At 33.0% G+C, this 19,506-nt stretch overlaps 1 protein-coding gene across 2 annotated transcripts; it reads right to left on the bottom strand.

Moving 5' to 3' along the window:
• Positions 1-445: 445 nt before the first annotated feature.
• Positions 446-18,350, bottom strand: LOC141677295 (CMP-sialic acid transporter 2-like). Of its 2 annotated transcripts, none has more exons than XM_074483157.1 (16): positions 18,070-18,350; positions 17,719-17,888; positions 15,827-15,943; positions 15,012-15,068; positions 14,670-14,747; positions 12,244-12,288; positions 9,295-9,354; positions 8,981-9,103; positions 8,711-8,788; positions 7,024-7,093; positions 5,334-5,441; positions 5,022-5,155; positions 4,858-4,937; positions 4,512-4,560; positions 4,352-4,414; positions 446-797 (listed from the first exon to the last, which is right to left on the bottom strand). In XM_074483157.1, exons 2-15 carry the CDS (start codon positions 17,884-17,886, stop codon positions 4,364-4,366), a joined length of 1,218 nt encoding a protein of 405 aa, XP_074339258.1. In that variant the 5' UTR covers positions 17,887-17,888; positions 18,070-18,350; the 3' UTR covers positions 446-797; positions 4,352-4,363. The 2 variants fall into 2 exon arrangements, with proteins under 2 accessions (XP_074339258.1, XP_074339257.1); XM_074483156.1 differs by having other exon boundaries at positions 17,719-17,900; positions 18,070-18,349.
• Between the last annotated feature and the right edge of the window lie 1,156 nt (positions 18,351-19,506).

Below are 19,506 nucleotides of genomic sequence, written 5' to 3'. Positions count from 1 at the left end.
AAAATGGATACAAATTTACTGGCTAAAGAAATGATATCAGAGGGGAAAGTTTTAACATGAGGGCAAACTACTTACGATCACGTCTGTGAACAAAATGAGTACAATTACAAAGTAGGATTAAACAGTTATTTATAATTTGGCGAGACTAAAATCTACTACAAATTTAATTGAATAAAATGGAAGAAATAATTATAGATATTTAACCTATAGATAAGTACAGGTTTTATTCTATTAGCACCTAACTTGGTACCTACAGAATTAGTTCACAGTTTTGAAGAGGGCCGTTTTGAAGAGGGAGGAAGAGTAGACAAACGTGTGTTGCATTGCATATGAATCTCTGACATAAAGGTGGCCAAATGGGTTGAATAAACCAGCGCAACCTCTGCCATGGCTTGTTGCATTATATACTTATTCAGAAATGATATCAAAGAAAAGATGCATAAAATAAAAAATAAAAAATAACAAAACCATTTTTCGTAACAAAATTCTTGTTCATTACATTTTTATGTATGTGTAAATATATTTTGAGTACCCCTCACCCCGCCAAGAAGGTATAAATGTGATCTATAAGTGGTCTAACAAAAGAATACAAATGAATCTATAAAATCTGAAATTTTTGTATATCTAGCCTGGGACGGTTTGTAGAAATCTTAAGACACCTATGGATGTAGATCTAATCCAACCTTTTGCCCCAGCATAACTCCATTTCTCCATCATCAGTCGTATTCAAATCATCTTCCTTATCTTCCTTTTCAGAAACATTTACGAACAGCTTTACATAACAAACATTAGAAATCCTGCATAAATTGATGGACATTTTCTAAGTATTTTCTTTCATCAATTTACAAAACTATATATACATATATAAAAGTACATCAGAAAGCAGTTCTAATATTAACTTATAAAAAAACATCAACAATGCATTAATTTCAAATACAGATTGAAATATTAAACAAGTAGTCAAAGTACGACCGAAATAACTTCAAAATTCCAGACAACAAAGACTTTGCTTGCTTCTAGTAAAAATATTTACATAAACAGATTGCACATCAAACAAGACAATAATGAGGAAACAGAAATGAAAGAACGCTGAAAAAAAAATTAACATAAACAAAAATTACTATAATAATATTAAAAAGAGCACACACATGCACAAATAAGTAAGAAATACTTGAAAGGTATTTTTATTTTTATTTTTATGAAAACCATAGAAAAGAAACTGATATTTAAGAAAGAGAAGTCTTATATAAGTAACAAAACAATAGAATGTACATAGCATTAAAATTATTAATGATATTTACATACCAATCATGGTTGTCACGTCAATGATTGAGTCAATGGAGGTCCAGCTAGTTAACAAGTCGCTGACTAGTCCATAAATCAATAATAATAAACAAGCTATTATATAATAATACAAATCTTATATACATGATTTTTCACAACAAATCCAACATCCTCAGTTAGTCATTTGTATACTAGTTACAAAATAGACATGTTAATTAAGAACATCTCTTCATTTCCCTCCCATTTAAACAAACTTAAAATATATCATTTTTCATCAACATAAAAATGCATAAACACACACACATCAGCTTAAATTTAATTTGAGAATAAAATCAATAAGGTAATTAAAGCGAGAAGAATAATTTATATCAGCGTGTTGCATTTTGTCGTTGAGTAAAAATTTGAAAATTCATTTTTTCATTTTAAATTTTGCACCAATGGACCGACTAGTCGACAATTTGCAAGTTGACTAGTCAATCCTCAAACCGACTGGTCGCGACTAGTCGAGCGACATGACAACAATGATACCAACATACCTACGTGCACACATAAAATGCTTGATGAAAGTTAGAGCTGGTTTTTACATTTATTAAGGTAGCATAGTTTGTTTTTTTTAATTAGGACAACTTACACAAGCACCTGGATACCTGTTGAAAGCTTATAGGGAAATGAAAACCTTAAATGCATTTTCACCACATTCCAGAAAAAGGCAAACAGTTTGATGTAAATAAACAATGCATGATATACATATACATATACTATGTGTGTGTGGTGTGGGTGTATTAGACCTGGCAACGTTCCGTGTCGTGTACAAACGTTCCGTGTACTTTCGTGTTTTCGTGTACCAAACCTTAAACCCGACCCGGATTTGGATTCGTGTACCAATTTGGTGACACTAACCCGACACTAATATATTCGTGTTTAACTGCTTTGGTACACTAAAGTACACGGATTATATACGAAAAAAATTAAATATTGAAAAATGCAATAGATAATTAAATGGTCTTAAATAGTGAACAACAAAGTTCTGAATACAAAAGCACGAAACAATTGAAAATGTTTTTGCGTACAACAAATTACAAATTGTTGGACACTCAAAAAAAATTAAAATCATGAAGTCAACTATTTGATCTAAATTAAGTAATATGTATGGATCTAAATTAGAAAGAGAAGAGTTTGAAAGCGGGATGTAAGTTTGTACACGAGGGGCGGCCCGTTAAATTGGGGGGAAATGAAAATTAAAAGGACAAAAGCTAAAACCCTAAATGCTCACAGCTGCTCAACTAGTCAAATGACCAATAAAGTGTATTTAAACTTTTAGTATTTACAAATTACAATTATATATATATTATTTAGAATACGTAAAATTCATATTTTGTATGTAATATATATATATATATTATATTTTTTTAAAATGTTTTAACTATTTATGTATTCCGTGTACTTTCGTTCCGTGTCGTGTACCTATATTAAAAACCCAGACCCGACACTAATTATATCCGTGTTTTTTCGTGTTCATGTACTTTCGTGTTCGTGTACCAAATTTTTGAACCGAAACACTAATTATTCGTGTCGTTTCGTTCCGTGTTCACGTGTCGTATACCAGTATTACCAGGTCTAGGGTGTATACTATGTATGATGCACATTCACCTTTACAATCCCCAGAGTCCTATGAAAGGGAAAGAGGTTGATAAACAAACAAAGTATATATGTGTATACACACACACACATATATACTCACACTATGATGCACTTTCACCTCTACAATCTACGGTCTCCATGTCATGCAAATTTGGGTCAAATACATCAGACTTCTTGCCAAATGTTTGATGCTTCTTCACATACAATCTTAACTAGAAATCGTTTTAGGCAAGCCCAAAAAAAAATTTGTCGATTTTGTTCGAAGTTTTGGATCATAGTCAAGAAAAAACAAGTATCTGTCTCTATTCATTATTTTAAAAAAGTAACATACATAATTTGACTAGTCACGAGCAGGACTGACGAAAGTCTCTCAAGTAGCACATAATTAGGAATCCGAGTGGAATTATATATTGGAATAGTTACTGTCTATCTAATTGCTCTCAATCCAAAACAAGCCACAGGTAGCACATTACCTTAAAGGTGGAAATTGGGCTGCATATTCTTTGCTTCTTTGCAAGTATTCAATACTGATATATTCCATATATTAAACTTGTAAAAAAATAGCAGAAAAAAAATAAGAATGGGTCACTTTGATTCTTTATATTTGCAATTTGTAGTCAGATTGCAATTAAATACAACATGTAACGGTTTGAGGGATGCATGAAATGGTTATAGCCTAATTATGACAAGAATGAAATAAACACATTCTTGACCATTTTAGGTTGTGAACTTTTATATGCCCGACAAAAGAAAAACAAAGTGCATATAGCAATTACTAAACCAAAAAGCTCCTGTAAATGACAATTAATAATCATAATCCTATCAAGATAATCAGGAACTACTTTTGGATAAGGGATTTCTATAACAATGGTGCTGGTAATGGATACATAATATGTCAAAATTGCTATAAAGGTTACAATCACATTATTTAGAATTAAACCAACAGAGGTGTGACGACAGTTAACCTGTATTCTACTGTTCCATTTATATAAGAGAATTATGTGGTTTATAATGTGTATTTAAGGGGTGTTACAGTTTATGATAAAATGGGATATGAATATTTAAGGGGTGTTGCGGTCTATGCCTCAAGATAAGATGGAATAGCATACTGCTAAATGGGATTGGGATATGTGTAATCAATTACAAATCTGTAGTAAATCTCTTCTGTGCACTGGTAATTTCCAGGGGAGTGTGTCAGTTAACAGGGCTCAATCAAAAAATAGGCCCCAAGACAACTCAAACAACAAAAAAGTAAATATATCAAAGATATAGCAAATTGCTCTAATCTTTATTTTAGAGAGAACATGAAAACAAATAAGTGATATATGATAATGATTACTGTGACACATGATCTACAGCCTTGGCTAGCTATAACTTGGATAAATCAAGAAAACACATGCCAGCAATTTAAGTTTGAGAAACATACTCCTTTCTAGCTTCATCTAGGAAGTAGTGGTTCTCTTTCATCTGGTCCGACACGGTGACTCGCCTGAGTAATAAGGAATGCAAGTAAACATGAATATATATATTCCAGTAGATAGTACCAAATATTGCACCTAGATGAAAGGTTAAAGATATTATAGTACCTCTTCATTTGCCCCTGCTGCCATATTAATGAAGGATGAATCCTTTGATCTGAAAAGGCACAAAGAATATTAAATTTCAAGTCTGTGAATGGTATGAAGTTGTTGATAAGGTCAAGAAAAAGGCTACAAAGAGCCATATAGTTTTAGGGCAAGGATTTATTTATTGTACTTATAAACTAAAAAGTTTGTTTTTAGAAACAAAAAACTACAAATATTTAAAAAAAAATATATGAACTTGACCAGAAGTACTGATCTTGAAACTTTATACTTGTCAAACAAGGCTTCAACTTCTATTCTTTCATAGGTATGGTCTACATTCAATAGCAGCACCGGAATAAGAAAGTACCTATGATCTTTCTGAAGTTCTATTTGCTCCAAAACACCGTTTTCTTGCTCATCTTTGACTTTTGAAAGAGGGGAAAAGAACTGGTTATAGAAAAGGCATCAATTTGTGAGTTTCCAATTAAAGTAGTGAGAAGCTTCAAAGAATAATTTTATTACTCTTAATACCTGATGCATTGAGATAAAAACTACTGAAATGCCTAAGATAAAGTTAACGGTCAGAGTGTGACCAAACAAAGCAGCAGAACCGATGCCTGTAAATATTGTGGCAACAGTCGAGGAATATTTCTTCAAAATTGTATCTGTGTGCACCAATAAAGCTCAGAGTAAATAACATGTCAAGGAAAATGTATTATATTACAGAAATTATGCACACTTAGGAATGATATATACATAGTTTTAATATGAACTTTATGATTTAAATAAAAAAAGGTCATGAAGGTAAAGAGAGATTTTCAAACTATGTAAATAAATGTTCACCAGCATATTTGAAGAAAAACGAGGACAGAATTCCTTGGGCTGCATTGTTTAATATCAAAAGCATTGTAGCTTTTGAATGCCCTTCCAAAATATTAAAGCTGTCAGGACCTGAAATATCCAAAAGGTAAATTCTAGAGTCAAATACCAAGTTTGATATTATTTGTTACGAAATAGAGTAATAAATCATTTATAAAACATTCTATTTTAGCTGAGATTAATAAATTAGTTTCCAATCTTGAACTAAGAGCACTGATCACTTTGAAGGATCCCATAACTAAGAGCATTGATTACCTTTGAAGGATACCAAAACATGAATACCTTGAGATCTATATAGAATATCAAATTTGTCTCTTATTTACTAGTACCAATATTGCCCCTTCAATATGAGCTGAAGGCCCGACCATAAACATGAACGCAGCACACACACTGGCGACAGAACATGAAAGACCAAGATCACCTTCCACATGCACTAGCTTATTACCCGTGCATGCATGAATTATTTTTGATACTTATTATTTTATTATTTATATTTTAATATATAATTCATTATTACAAAAAAATTAAATATATATATATAAATAAATAATGCTGTCGGGGTTCGAACCATATACCTCTATTTGTATTTTAAAATTAATGATATACTTGTTTGACTGTATTATGCTGTTAACCGGATTTGAACCTTAGATCTCTAGTAATAGTTAAGATCTTGAAAAACATTCTTTTGTATTAAATCTGGTGGTTCCCATTTATTTGCTTTAAATCTGACTGCTGACCAACTATACCTTACCAAACCAAAAACAAGCCAAATACCCTATTCCGTTTATAATAATATAGCAGATATATTAGAATTCGAATTAGTAGCCATAACTAACCACCTCACCTAGGACAAGCAGCTAACCAATAAAAGTAGGATCCTCGCTCCTGCAATATGCACATACTCGGCAAGCTTGTGCACAAGAGTTATCAAGGCACAAACTATAGCATGAATGACTCAATCCACATTATTCCTACCCTAATTTTTTTACTAACTACGCTCGTACCAAGTACATTGGTAAAACACCATCTCAGAACCATGTGATTAGATTTATGTGTACTCAGCTATATTACCAATTTAAACAACTACAGGACAGGCATGTAGTGGCAAAGATGACTCTATTTGTTGTTTGGCCTTGGTGCATTAATTAAATCCAGAGTATCAAGTGTTCGAAATAGCATCTCCTGCCTTAAAGTTTCAAACCTAATAACCTATATTATATAACATCCATTAACATCCAAACAAGTGGTCATATATGTATGCGCACTCAACAATAACACAAACACTATAAATCACCTATAGAGTACACTTGAGGCGGCCAAGATGACCAAGTTCTATATAACATCCATTCACATCCAGACAAGTGGTCAAATATGTTTGTGCACTCAACATTAACACAAACACTATAAATTACCTATAGAGTAAGTACACGTAAGGCAGCCAAGATGACTAAGTTTTACTGATTGCGGTCGGTGAATGAAAACCTTGAACACACTCAGATTCGTGGTCGAGTCATTACAGCATAGATCAATATAATAAAATGGAATAGATTAAAAATCACTATATGTTTTGCCCGGAAAGCATTTATATCAAGATAATAAAATACTCAACCGTGCGAAATTAACAGAACTACACAATGAAGCTTTAGCTCAGTACCTTTATAGATGACAGTTCCAAGAATGCCTAGGAAATTGAATATGGCACCATATCCATATAGAAACAAATTCTGAAAATGAAAAGAGCGGGGGGATCAGATATTAGCTGCAAATTATAAAAGCTGATCGAGAAATTTATAGAACTTCAAGGAACATGCTTAGAGAAATATCAAATAGATTCTCTACTTCAAGTTGATCAGCAATGCATCAGAGTTGTGTTTAAGAAATAAATTCCACGTTACGAATGAGAAATTTGGAGCTTTAAGGTCCAAGTTCAATATTTTAAAGTAGAAATCTAATAACAAATTCAGCAGCATGAGAGGGAAGACCATAGTTACTCAGATTCGGGTACGGAGAGTCGGACACGACACATATCCGGCTGTCCGACTCGAAATTTTAAAAAAATTAGGAGATTGGGACACCGTCCAAATTTTGGATCGGGTACGGGGACACGACATTTTTTTATTTAAATTATTTATATATATATATTAAGATTAATAAAAGAATATTCTAATCAATCTTTATAACACAATTATTTATTTATTTTATATATTAGGATTATGCATTGATGAAATCAGTAATAATCAAAATTATATTAAAAATATATTCCATTATACTAGTGGATCCCAATCCTTAACAATTTTTTTTCTTAAATGCATGGTAACACAGCTGCCAGCTGGCTCCATTACTTAAAAAAAGAAAAAAAAAGGAATGTGGTTTATTCTCCAGATTCATTTTTATATTATTAATCATGCACGCATGCCCAGGTGTAAAGTTTGACTTTACTTACCCTTCCCCATTTTCCCCATCTCCTTTTTGTTTCACCTACCTGCCCACGGCAAAATATATACATACAACTATACATACATATGTTCAAAATTTCTTCAAACTCATAACACTTGGTAGATCTGCAATCATGCGATCACTATCAGTGGGCTACAAATATATAGCCGGCGAGCTTCAGTGTTTTCCGGCGAGCTTCAGTGTTTTCCGGCGAAAATCAATTTTTACGGCGACGGCGGATCTGATTGGAAGACCACGTATCCGCCCCGTATCCCGGATCGTGTCCCGGGTCGTTCACGGGTACGGCCGCCGGAGTAGCCGGGTCGGAATAACGTAGGGGGAGACTCTAGGACAGATCCAGTAAGCTACCATATATACCATAATTAAACCCCTACATATGTGTTCTCCTTCAAATGCTAAGAATCTTATAATAACATTGAATAAGATGGCAGGACCGGAAAACATATAATACACTATATATAACTTTCCACCAAATCAAACGAAACATTGTTATGAATAATTTTACAAATAGCCATACGTCTTCACCTAATTGTTATTAAGCAGAGAATAGACTACCAGTTAAGCACACAAACCATTACCGCTTTTCATTTCTAAATTTTTAGTGAAAGGGCTAAAATCTAAATTACTTACTCATTTTTTATAATATTATGTTTGGGGACGACACATTGCATGGGAAAATCCAGATTATCAGACTTCTGGACAAAATACTAATTCATGATTATGTAAATATAGATTATCTGGTTTTGCTCTCGAATTATATCTCATCATTACATTTTCAGTAAATATCGACTGATGCTTAATCCTACTATAGTGGAAATAGGACAGCTGAATTTAAGATACATCTGTAGTACGGGGGAAAAGTCAGCCATACAGAATGAAATAACCTGAAGATAAATGCTTGTATCATATTGGCTCTTCAAAGCGTATTCATTGTATACCGAAGCCAAAGATGGAACAGTCACCTGTACATTAAATCTAATATAAGAAAATCTACTGAAGACCTACTAAGCAGAAATGAGCAATAGATAAATCAACTAAATATCAAGTCAAGTGAATATTCTAAGGTAAAAGAAACCAATTCCAGGAAACCTACATAGGTTTAAATACTTCGCTCTGCAAACCCATAATGCAAAGCAAATAATAAACTCACTTACAAATATACATGTATAGATATATGCACCCGTCGCAACTGGAAGACCCAAAGCAGAAGAACCCTCAGGCAGGGAACGCATTTGGTTTATACTGATGCCAATGAGCAAAAGTGCAAGAGCCTCCCACTGTAACAGACAAAAATCACAATGTACAAGTCATAATCTAATTATTTCGATAGTCCGTCCTAAAACTTTTGCTTGACATTAATTATAATATTGTCGTTGGGAACATGTTTGATTTTAAAGCAGATAATTATCTTGATAGATTAAATAGCCAGATAAGATCATATAAGACCTTTAAGAGTTTGGTAACTTACCTGAATTATTGAAAACCGCCGCTTCATTATCATCCTCAACAAAATAGCAATTACCAAGACCTGCAATTTGTAAACTTGGCCCGTATGAGCATGGGAGAATTAATCAAACAGTCCAAGCAGAGAAATAGGCGCATAAGTTTTTTAGAGATCTATTACAATCAAACATACAAAGCTATAAATCTTTACTCAATTAGTAGATTAGCACGTGAAAGAAAACTTACAAAGTTTCACAATAAATAAAGTTGTTGGAATTGAGCACAAAAATACTGGTTAACAATTCTTTTCAAGACTAAAAAAGAATATTATACTTCTTTTCAGAATTTTATATCAGCGTTCTAAATTGAAGTTGCATCGTGGATTGTTTCAAAGGCACCCACTTATGCATAAAAAACTCATCCTTGTGTTTGTCTGAAAATTTCACGCACGGAAAAGAAGGGTGCACTTTTGATTATGATAAGACCAATACTTAGGGGCCGTTCGATTGGGGGTTTGATGGGCAGGGTTTCCTGGAATGGGAACTTGATCCCAATATTAAAGTCTTTGGATTGTAAAATAAATGATCTAGAATGGGAAACTGTTACCCAATAACCAGTTAAGATGCTCCCGAGCCAACTCCGGGATTCAAATTGATTCACAACCATTTTTCTTTATCTCTCCTCCGAAGGTTTTATACGCACACGTTTGTATCATTTACAAAACTATGACAACTTTCAAATCTCAAAATCTGACTTCGCACAAATCATTGAAGATATTAGTTATCAAAAAACATAAATAAATAAATAAAAGATAATCGTAATTATTAATCTAAACTGCATGAATATTTTATATTCACACATGTCATATACGTGGGTTTACTGTGTATAATTGTTTAATATTTTTTTCAAAAGAAGATTTATTTTATTATATGCTTCTCTTATAAAGACGACATCCCACCTATTATATACTTTTTAAATTTTTAACTACTGTATTTATGTGCTATGTAATTATTATAAACCAAAATAAATTGATTATCAAGTTTAAAATGTGATGTCATTTTTCTTAAAAAAAATTGTTTGCAAAATAAAATTTTAATTTCTAATTTTTACATGTATAATTTTTGATAAAAAAATAATTCATTCTCACTCCGATTGTTTACTAATCCAAACAGCTTGATTTAGGCAACTCATTCCCATTCCAGGAGTCATCCCCATTCCTGTTTCCCTCCATTCCAATTCCCTGGAGCATTCCCGAATCCTGATTCCGTGTGCAATCCAAAGTCCAAACGACCCCTTAACCTAGAAGATACGTTATTTTGCCAAGTCCTTAATGGGATCTTGTGTAATTATTAAATACACCTGCCTGCAAAGGGAAGGAAGATAATATGCAAATGGCACACTCCACTCCTGCATTAAAAAATATGGGTTATCTCACTCATTATCAGTATGTTCACCCCTATTCACTCATCCCCTGGCTTGTTATGCCGAGCCTGATAATGTGCCTCCATTTACAGTTCCAACCCACCTCTCTTCTTTTTCCTTCACATACAAGGAGATTATCATATAGTATCTTGGTTTCTAAAATTAAGTGGACCTAACAAGGAGGCCAAGATCATGACTCAATCAAACAGCATGAATCTCATAATGCTATTACAGGGGATAACATCGTTTATATGTCTTCCCACAAAAATCTTTAATGCGAGATGAGAATATGAAACAACCAAGGTCAACAAATACTTATAATCTTTGCTTAGTCGCAAGAATGTCAGAACCGACTCAAAAAGCTTGGCCCATCTTGGATGGGTCAAAGCAGCATTTAGCTCCATTATCTTAAGCTAAGGTCACAACCTATTAGAATGCAGGCCCACAAAGGAACCTCCAACAGGACCCAGGAAACCAACCGGACACCCCAAACAAGCTGTTTGGGTCACTGGACACTAGGAGTAGGTTGACGGCAAGAACTGGTCTCCCCCTTCTGCAGTGGGATACCATTCGCCGTCAACAAAGGGATAGCCTTATCAGACGATAAGATTATTTAGTTGAGAGGATAACAAGTGTATAATACCCCAATAGATAGAGGGCTAAAACATAGTCACGGCATTCAATTTTCATTAATCATTCCTCACATGCTGATACTCTCTCACCCACGCTTCCTGCTCCGGTCATTATCAATCCCACGGCGAGCAAAGCTCATCACCATTACTCCACGGAGAATTTAGCTTGTTATTGCTTATTACAGTCTTCCGTTCATTTTGTTCCGACTACTTAATGACTTGACCATCAGAGTTTCATTGGCAGGCGCACCGCACCTGGTGTCCCCCAAAGCTTTAATTGTCTCTACCAAACACAATTGATTCTTCCATCTACACTAACACATGTTTTCCTGTATCCATACTACTAAATTCTCCCCTTTAGAGCACATTTGAAATTTAAAAATTTAAGTTCTGCTGATCTTAATTAATTCTCTATGCATCAAGGCTACTTTTCACTTTCTTAAAATATGATTCGTCAGCCTTATTGTGCAGTACTGCAGTCGGCCAGAATTTTCTTTTCCCAGGTTACAATGTATATCGACAAAGCTAATTGCACAAGGGGTGCTATAAGTGAAATAAGGAAGATAACAAAATGAATTTAATGTAAGAGTCAGGTAGTTCTCGCATCAGGGGCCAATCTGCCTCATCTGAGTTGTGGCCCATAACATACTATAATCTAAATTCCAAAGCAAACAAATTGCGAGAAAAACTCGAGGTCTTTAGCCATGACATAATTTTTTCTTTTTAACTGTTGGCTTGATCACAGTACTACATGCAGTTGGATTTCAAGAAGAAAAACAGTAACTAGAGATATAATACTTAGTTGATTATCATACTCTTGAAAAATCAGAATGTCACATGCAGATGCAAGCAAAAATGAGGGAGTAACCACCATTATCAAAAAACAAACTATAACAGTGACAAAACGATAACAGACTTACTTTGAGATTACTCAACATCTTCACGGTGGCAGGATTGAAGTAGAGCTGCACAGAAAGGTTTTGAAGTAAGAAACTGTTTGCCGACAATACATGTACAACCACAGTAACCTCTAACAAATAAATTACTCCTCCCAGAGGATGAATAACTAGACATGGATGGCAAAACACTTGGCAGGAACAGACCCCAGCTTCATAGCAAGGAGTTCTGCCAGTTGTCTGATGTCATCCAACATACAGTGAAAAAGACATATAAATGACTATTTTAGTATTACATAGTTTACCTGTCTCTTGAATATTATTCTCCACTAACACTATTAAGAAGTTTTTTCTTAATTTTTATACAGCCCTCCTGTTACTTAAACTGAAACTAGCGCATATGAATGAACCCAAAACTATTATATTTTGTGAGTAACATAAACACTGATACTCTAATACTTGTCTAACTTCACGGACACCAACTTTTTTGAACTTCTACCTCAGAAACTTAATCTTCAAAGATGAATGAAAGAATCAAATACATCTCCCTCTTTTGAGCCAATAGTCTATTTTGCACTAAACATACGAACATTTAAAATTATTTTACTAGTAGGAGAAACCTTGTGCTGAGATCGAACAACACTAGCAAGAGTTCTTGCATGGTTGTCACGTCGATGAGTCGAGGCGAGTCGACGGACCTCCCGCTAGTCGACTAGTCTACACTAGTCGACAAAAAAATAATATATTATTATAAATTAAAAATACAATATACATATATATATACACACAAATGTATATATATTATGTATTTTAGATTTTTAAGTTCTAGGTTTTAAATTCCAACTCATTCCACAATGTTTTATTTCAGATTGTAAGGAATTAAGAATCCAACACTTGGAGAGAATGATGAAAAAGCTAGAAGATCTAACAAATGATAACAAAGAAAAGTACTTGCAATCATCTAACAATTTAGTACAACAAAGAAAAGTACTTGCAATCATGTGAAATATGTAACAATTATTCAATAACAATTGTCTGATACAACTGTGATTTGATGTGGTAGTGCAGCATGTAAAAAATGAATGCAGAAAAAAAAATATACTGAGCAGCTCGACTAGTCGACTAGTCGACTAAGCGGTCGACTAGTCGACTGAATAGTCGACCAGGCGACCGAAATATCGATATTCACCTAGTCGACATGTTGAGTCGACCTCCAATCACTGCTTAGTCGACTAGTCGCCGACTAGTCGCGACTAGTCGACCGACATGACAACTTCTTGAGTGAACAAAAGTATATCTTGGTAAGTTACAATAGAAAAAATGGGCAACCTGATAATTGTGTACGTATAAAGAGGGGGCCAGAAAGGTGCATAAGCAACATATATTAGCACAAAACTACTTCCAAAATCTATAAACCGGACTGCCCATAACCCACAAAGTTTAATCCATGTTTTCATTTAACTAGCATATGTGCAAATAAGACACTAATCCATATTTCCTACAAATTCCAAAGCAGTGTTTTTTGTACATCTTCTCAGTTAAGCGTGCTTCTTGAATTCTTACCTCAATTAGACCATGTAAATTATCTTCAATTACATCTAGTGTAAATTAATTGGTTTAAATATATCTAATGTAGTGTAAAATTATTGCATTTATCTAGATGCTTTATATACGAGTAGGAGTTAAATGCAAATGTAAGTTTTTTGTAAAAAAAAATGGTCCTTAGGCCACTAGGTTATGTTTTGGGTTTCTACTCCCTATATAAACATGTAACCCTAACAAAAAAATTTGACTTCATTTCTGTTATTTTATTTTAGACTTGATTATGGAGATATTATTGAATCTTAAACTGAGTCTCTTCGTACATGGGTTGCAATCCATCTTAATTTCTTCCTTTGCATCTGCTTGTAATGCATTTTCGAAAATAATCAACCCGAGTTCATCATGTATTGTCTTAATTCCATGTACTCATTGTTTCAGAAATGTCCTGCATCACAAATAACCCATGACATACAATTTGTCTACTTCCGTCATTTTCCACTATAACTACGACTAAACTTGGATAGGTTAAGAAATTTTAAATAACATCTGATGGCCTATAATTACTAGTATAAATTAAATGTCACCAAACCATCCAGAATAAAATATATAAACATATATATTTTTAAAAAGAGTTAAATTCATACAAAATCCTAAAGTCGCCTGCTACCTGCATCACAATTATAAAACACACCAAGTTGAATCTCTACTACTGAACAAAAAACAGTCTAGACCAATCACGTTGACAAAAACATATGCAGTTACAAATGGTGCATGTGCGAGGGCATGAAGTCATCAATGGATAACTATGAACATGCCGCAGAACCATTCTTATATTCTGAACAATTTAATCAATAAGACGACAAATGCTAACAAAAATATATGCCAGATTAAATAAAAAAGTATTTCACCTGCATAGTGAACTTTAAATAATTATTGATGGCATAAAGAAATGCTGGAACGGCTAGAAGAACATTGTTGCGAGCGGCCTGCAGATAATCAAACTTATTATAAGATTAAGATGACAACAATCAACCTAGAGAATAGCCACATTTAAATGTCAAGTACAGTGATACATTATCAGAAGCTGGTAAAAAGTTGTATAAAACATATATCTATCCTTGAAGAAAACAAATAATTGCTAGGTGTCCTGAGACTTAAGCCTCTATTTATATATTGAGCGTGATGTCAGCATATAGACGACTTGGCAACATATGAAATTCAGTAATGAATTATATGCCAAGAAGAGATACCTGCATAAATGTGGATACTGAGAGAAGTGGTTTCTCTCCAACTTTTTGATGCCTGGACTGCAAAATCAGAACTGCAAGTTAACACTTTTATACAAGTATATACATAAAAAAATTTAAAGCACAGAAAAGCGTCATATTGAGGTTAAATACTGAAAACTGTAACTTGTCAGAAATTGTTAATGTAACCATGGTTATGCCTGTGACTCAATTATACACATCATGAATCTACCGCAGTAGCTGGTATGATATTCCTATATCATCTAGTGTAAATTCTAATAACTCTACAAAATCCTCAAAAATATCTATGAACACAAAAAAGCATCCTTACAACCTTCTCAAAGGATATATGCGACTATGTACATATTCCAAAAGGTACATGTCTAGTCGATGCTTCTGATTGTGGAAAATTTAGTAACTTCTTAATATGTCTTTTTTCATATTCAAAATTTTTATAAAGAAAAAGATACATTAAAAATTATAAAATTCAACATCTATTGTAACTTTGCAAAATTGACTTTTCCTTCTTTATTTCCAAGTCACCCATCTTCGAGGCAACAGCCTCTATACTCTTCGGATTAAGGGTAACCTTTGCATCTTAAACTCCCCAGATTCTGCTTCCGGATGAGATATATTGGTTTCGTTTAGGTACACGTGCAGTCGATATAAAATTGCAGTATTTACATGTTTTACTTTTTCAGCTGATTACCAAGCCGCCATAACTATCAAAAAATAAACTAATTTATATAAATCGCCAAAATAAATCCAGAAAAACACGATAACCAACATAACCTAATGAATAAAAAAGTTTCATCTACCTGAATTAAGAGCATAACAATTGCAAAGAGAACTTTTGCAATCTCTGTCAAAAAATTAACACTGACTGGACTAAACTTGAAACTTCCATCCACCTTGGACATGAACACCAATATAGGCTGCACAGTAACAATAAACTTTTTAGTCAATATATCAAAAATATGCAATAGAAGGGCTTGCTTGTAACATGTTCCACGGTATATAAGGAAAGTAGTTCCTTTTTCTTTCATACTAGTCAATTTCAAAATTCTACACACAAAAAAATGTCTTCTTTCAAGCTCGAACCTTTGACCTCTTCATCCACTAGACTACAATGCTAGGGGTGGAAAAAGTAGTTATTGGCGGGAGAGAACAGAAAACTATACCTCCTTGCTTTATGTACACAATAATTTTACAATGAACTAGTGCTACAGACATCAACATCGGAGAGAACACTACTTGTCGGTGACAAGACTATTCAATATATTTGTCTCCACACCACAATCACTATATTTCAAATTGACCAAATTCAGGGATTGCATATCATCCTGTAATTTGAAGGAGAAATAGCATTCATTTCAACAAATTTGTCAAATCAGAACTTAACTAGTCTTGTTGGCTTGTTCATTTACTTATCTTCAGGATCATCAAAAAAGATAGTTTATTTTCACAGGTCTCTTAACTTATGAAGTACACCTAACTAGCTAATCAATATTCAAATACACTTTCTACGGTCAGAGATATATCCCAACTTCACATGTAGGTATTAGTAATATTTTTTTTATGTTCTATGTTTGCCTTCAGGCTAAAATATCAAATTTGTGGAGCCTATCTACAGTATCTGTAGCTAGTTCAATGTCATTATTGAAATATGCTGCGACTGTATTGAATTAAATAAAACACAACTCTATTACAAGTCTTCCAGAAAACCAATCATGGGACACTGAACCCACAATCAATTCGTGTAAACAGCTTCTTTGAAAAGGTTACCATATTGTTTTACCACACTATATAGATTGTGTACTTTTACATTATATTATTTCTTTTTAAACATGAAATGAACTAATTTAGTATTAAAATGGAGCAATTGATTTAAAAAATGCAATTTAGCACATGATACTCTCTAAGTTCTAAGATATGGTATCTTCAATTTCAGTAAAAAGAGAGTTCAAAATCCAAACTCCTAACGATCAATAATTTAACTCAGATTTTATAGAAAGAGTATAGCAAATAATTGATTTAAAATTAACAAAATTCTTGTACGATAGCTTTTTATATTAAATATCCAATGTGATTAAAGCTAGAACCCATCTTCTACATGCATCAAGAGAGAGAAACTTTTAGCTCACTGCATGTTAGTATACCTAAAATTTTCCAAACATCACTTTGTTCAAAAAGAAAGAAAAAAAATAAGAAAATACTAAAGCCAAATTGGGCATGAGAGGATGTTACGGTTTGTAGCTAACTAACTTCTTCCTATCCATTTGGTAATGATGCATTAAATACCGCAAACGTGTTTACAGTCCATCGTATTCAGTGTTTCCCCTTGTTTACCATTAACCTGACAAAAGGTCCACGCATGAAAATAATATAACATAGAATTATTAGTTCTCATCATTCTACCCCGCATGATAGTCCCATTTTGAAATAATTGTAGACGAGCTAAGCATTACTCCAAATAATCCCTATTATTCTAAATCTTCAAGTATAATTTCAATAGTTAAAATACAAGAGCTCAGATCCCAAATAGAACGTTAAAATGTTCAATGTATTAGCACATAATCTACAACTCCTACGCTTAATTTTTCAAATCAAGCAACCGCCACTAAACTTGGCAAAATTTTGAATCTTGAATTGAGCTTAATCACGTATAGGCAATACAAAATTAATAATTAAGAAAAAAACATAGAGTTACCTGTAATCCGACGAGCATACAATCACCAACAACCAAACAAACATTAAGAAAGCGCTGCTTAGACGAAACTTTGCTCCTATAACGATCATACGCCTTTGATACAGCTTTGGTAGGTGGATAAACCAATTTGGAATGACAGACACTGCATTCTACCATTCCGTTGTTCATTCCTAAATCCAAGCCTTCAAATCACCAATATTATCATTTCCAATTCAAGTTAATTAAAATTAAACCCTAATCAGATCTCAACAACAAATTCGAATACATAACAAAACGCAAAATATCACATATATATCACAGATCTTGCAAGTATAGATACAAAATTAGAGCTAGGAATCATGAGAAACTGACCTTGACAAATATAACTAGCGAGATTTCCGGAGAGATCGAACGAGAGAGAGAGAGAGGGAGGGAGATTATATAAGCAGGCAGAGAGAGAGGTCGGGTGAAGAGTCTTTTGTTGCTTAAACTTGCATCATGCTCTTTGTAATTCAGCAGGAAAGCGACTTTTCCGCCAGCTTAATTAGGTTTTTATGTTATATATATGGAGAGAGCGTACTACTACTATACTGCTCTTCGTCGGTGATTGGGATTGGGATTGGGATTGGAACATTCATTTCTCATGCTTCTCTTTTTCTATTTCTTTTTTGAGATTGTTTACTGACCTTTTTGGTCATTCATGAAAAAATCTTCAATTTTAATCATCGGTATAAATTTTAAATTTTTTTAACACACGAAAGGTATTTTTGTTTATCGAATACACATTTATCATAAAATTATCTATATATGTATTTACCATATAGGTATTTCAAAATTAATAAGTTTTCTTAAAACGGATATATTACAAGTAAACTGTATATCATTTTCGGTTATTTTAATAATGCTTTCTTTATTTATTACTAATTTAAACTTCGTGCGATGCAGGAGTTCGGTTATTATTTAAATTTTTTGAATTTTTTATTCAATCATACAGTTATTCTAATTTATTTTTATAAATATTTAATTATTATAATTTTATAATAAAAATAATAAAATAATTAGAAAGAAGTTGTGGTTGTAATTTAGCATGATAAGATGAGGTCGTAGTTTAGCAATAAATTTAGTAGTTTATTAGTTATATAAAACATTATTTATTTTTTATTTTAATAATCAAAATAGGGGAATAACGGTTGAAACAAATTATGCCCTTATTATAGTTTAATATTAGCATAGATCACTAGGATAAATGTATATCTTCTCAAAAGAAACATGTTGTTGAAAAAAGAAATTGATAATTATAAAAATTGAGGTTTATCACTTATATGAAAATTTAAAATGTGATTTTTTGCCTGGCTTTATGTTTCGACCAAGACAATGTTTAAAAAATATAAGAATTGACCGGTTACAAGTAGGAGTGAACATTTTACGGGTCAGAACCAAGAACTGAACCGAACCGTTAAAAAATTTCGGGTCCGGTTTTAAAAATTTTGAAAATTTCGGTTCTCTGTTTGGTTCAGTTCTTGATGGTTAAAAATCGAACGAACCTAAAACTGTTTATCAATAATATAATTATGATTATAATATTTATGTATATAATATATTATATCTATATATGTATTCAACTATATAATTTTGGCTTGGTTAATGTTTTACAATAAACGGAAGTCCATTTGAGTTTTTGACTACCACCTTATTGATATTCTTTGAGGGGATGAGCGATGATGTTCTAGATTAACAAGAAATTGGCTCGTAGCGTGAGACTTTAATATAGGTGGTACTTGCAGAAACTTGGTTCTGAGATGAAGAATG

Source organism: Apium graveolens, chromosome 8, assembly GCF_009905375.1.
Source record: "Apium graveolens cultivar Ventura chromosome 8, ASM990537v1, whole genome shotgun sequence".
NCBI classification, from domain to species: domain Eukaryota; kingdom Viridiplantae; phylum Streptophyta; class Magnoliopsida; order Apiales; family Apiaceae; genus Apium; species Apium graveolens.
Note: the sequence above shows the minus strand (reverse complement) of the source record. Positions and strands in the feature narration are given on the sequence as shown.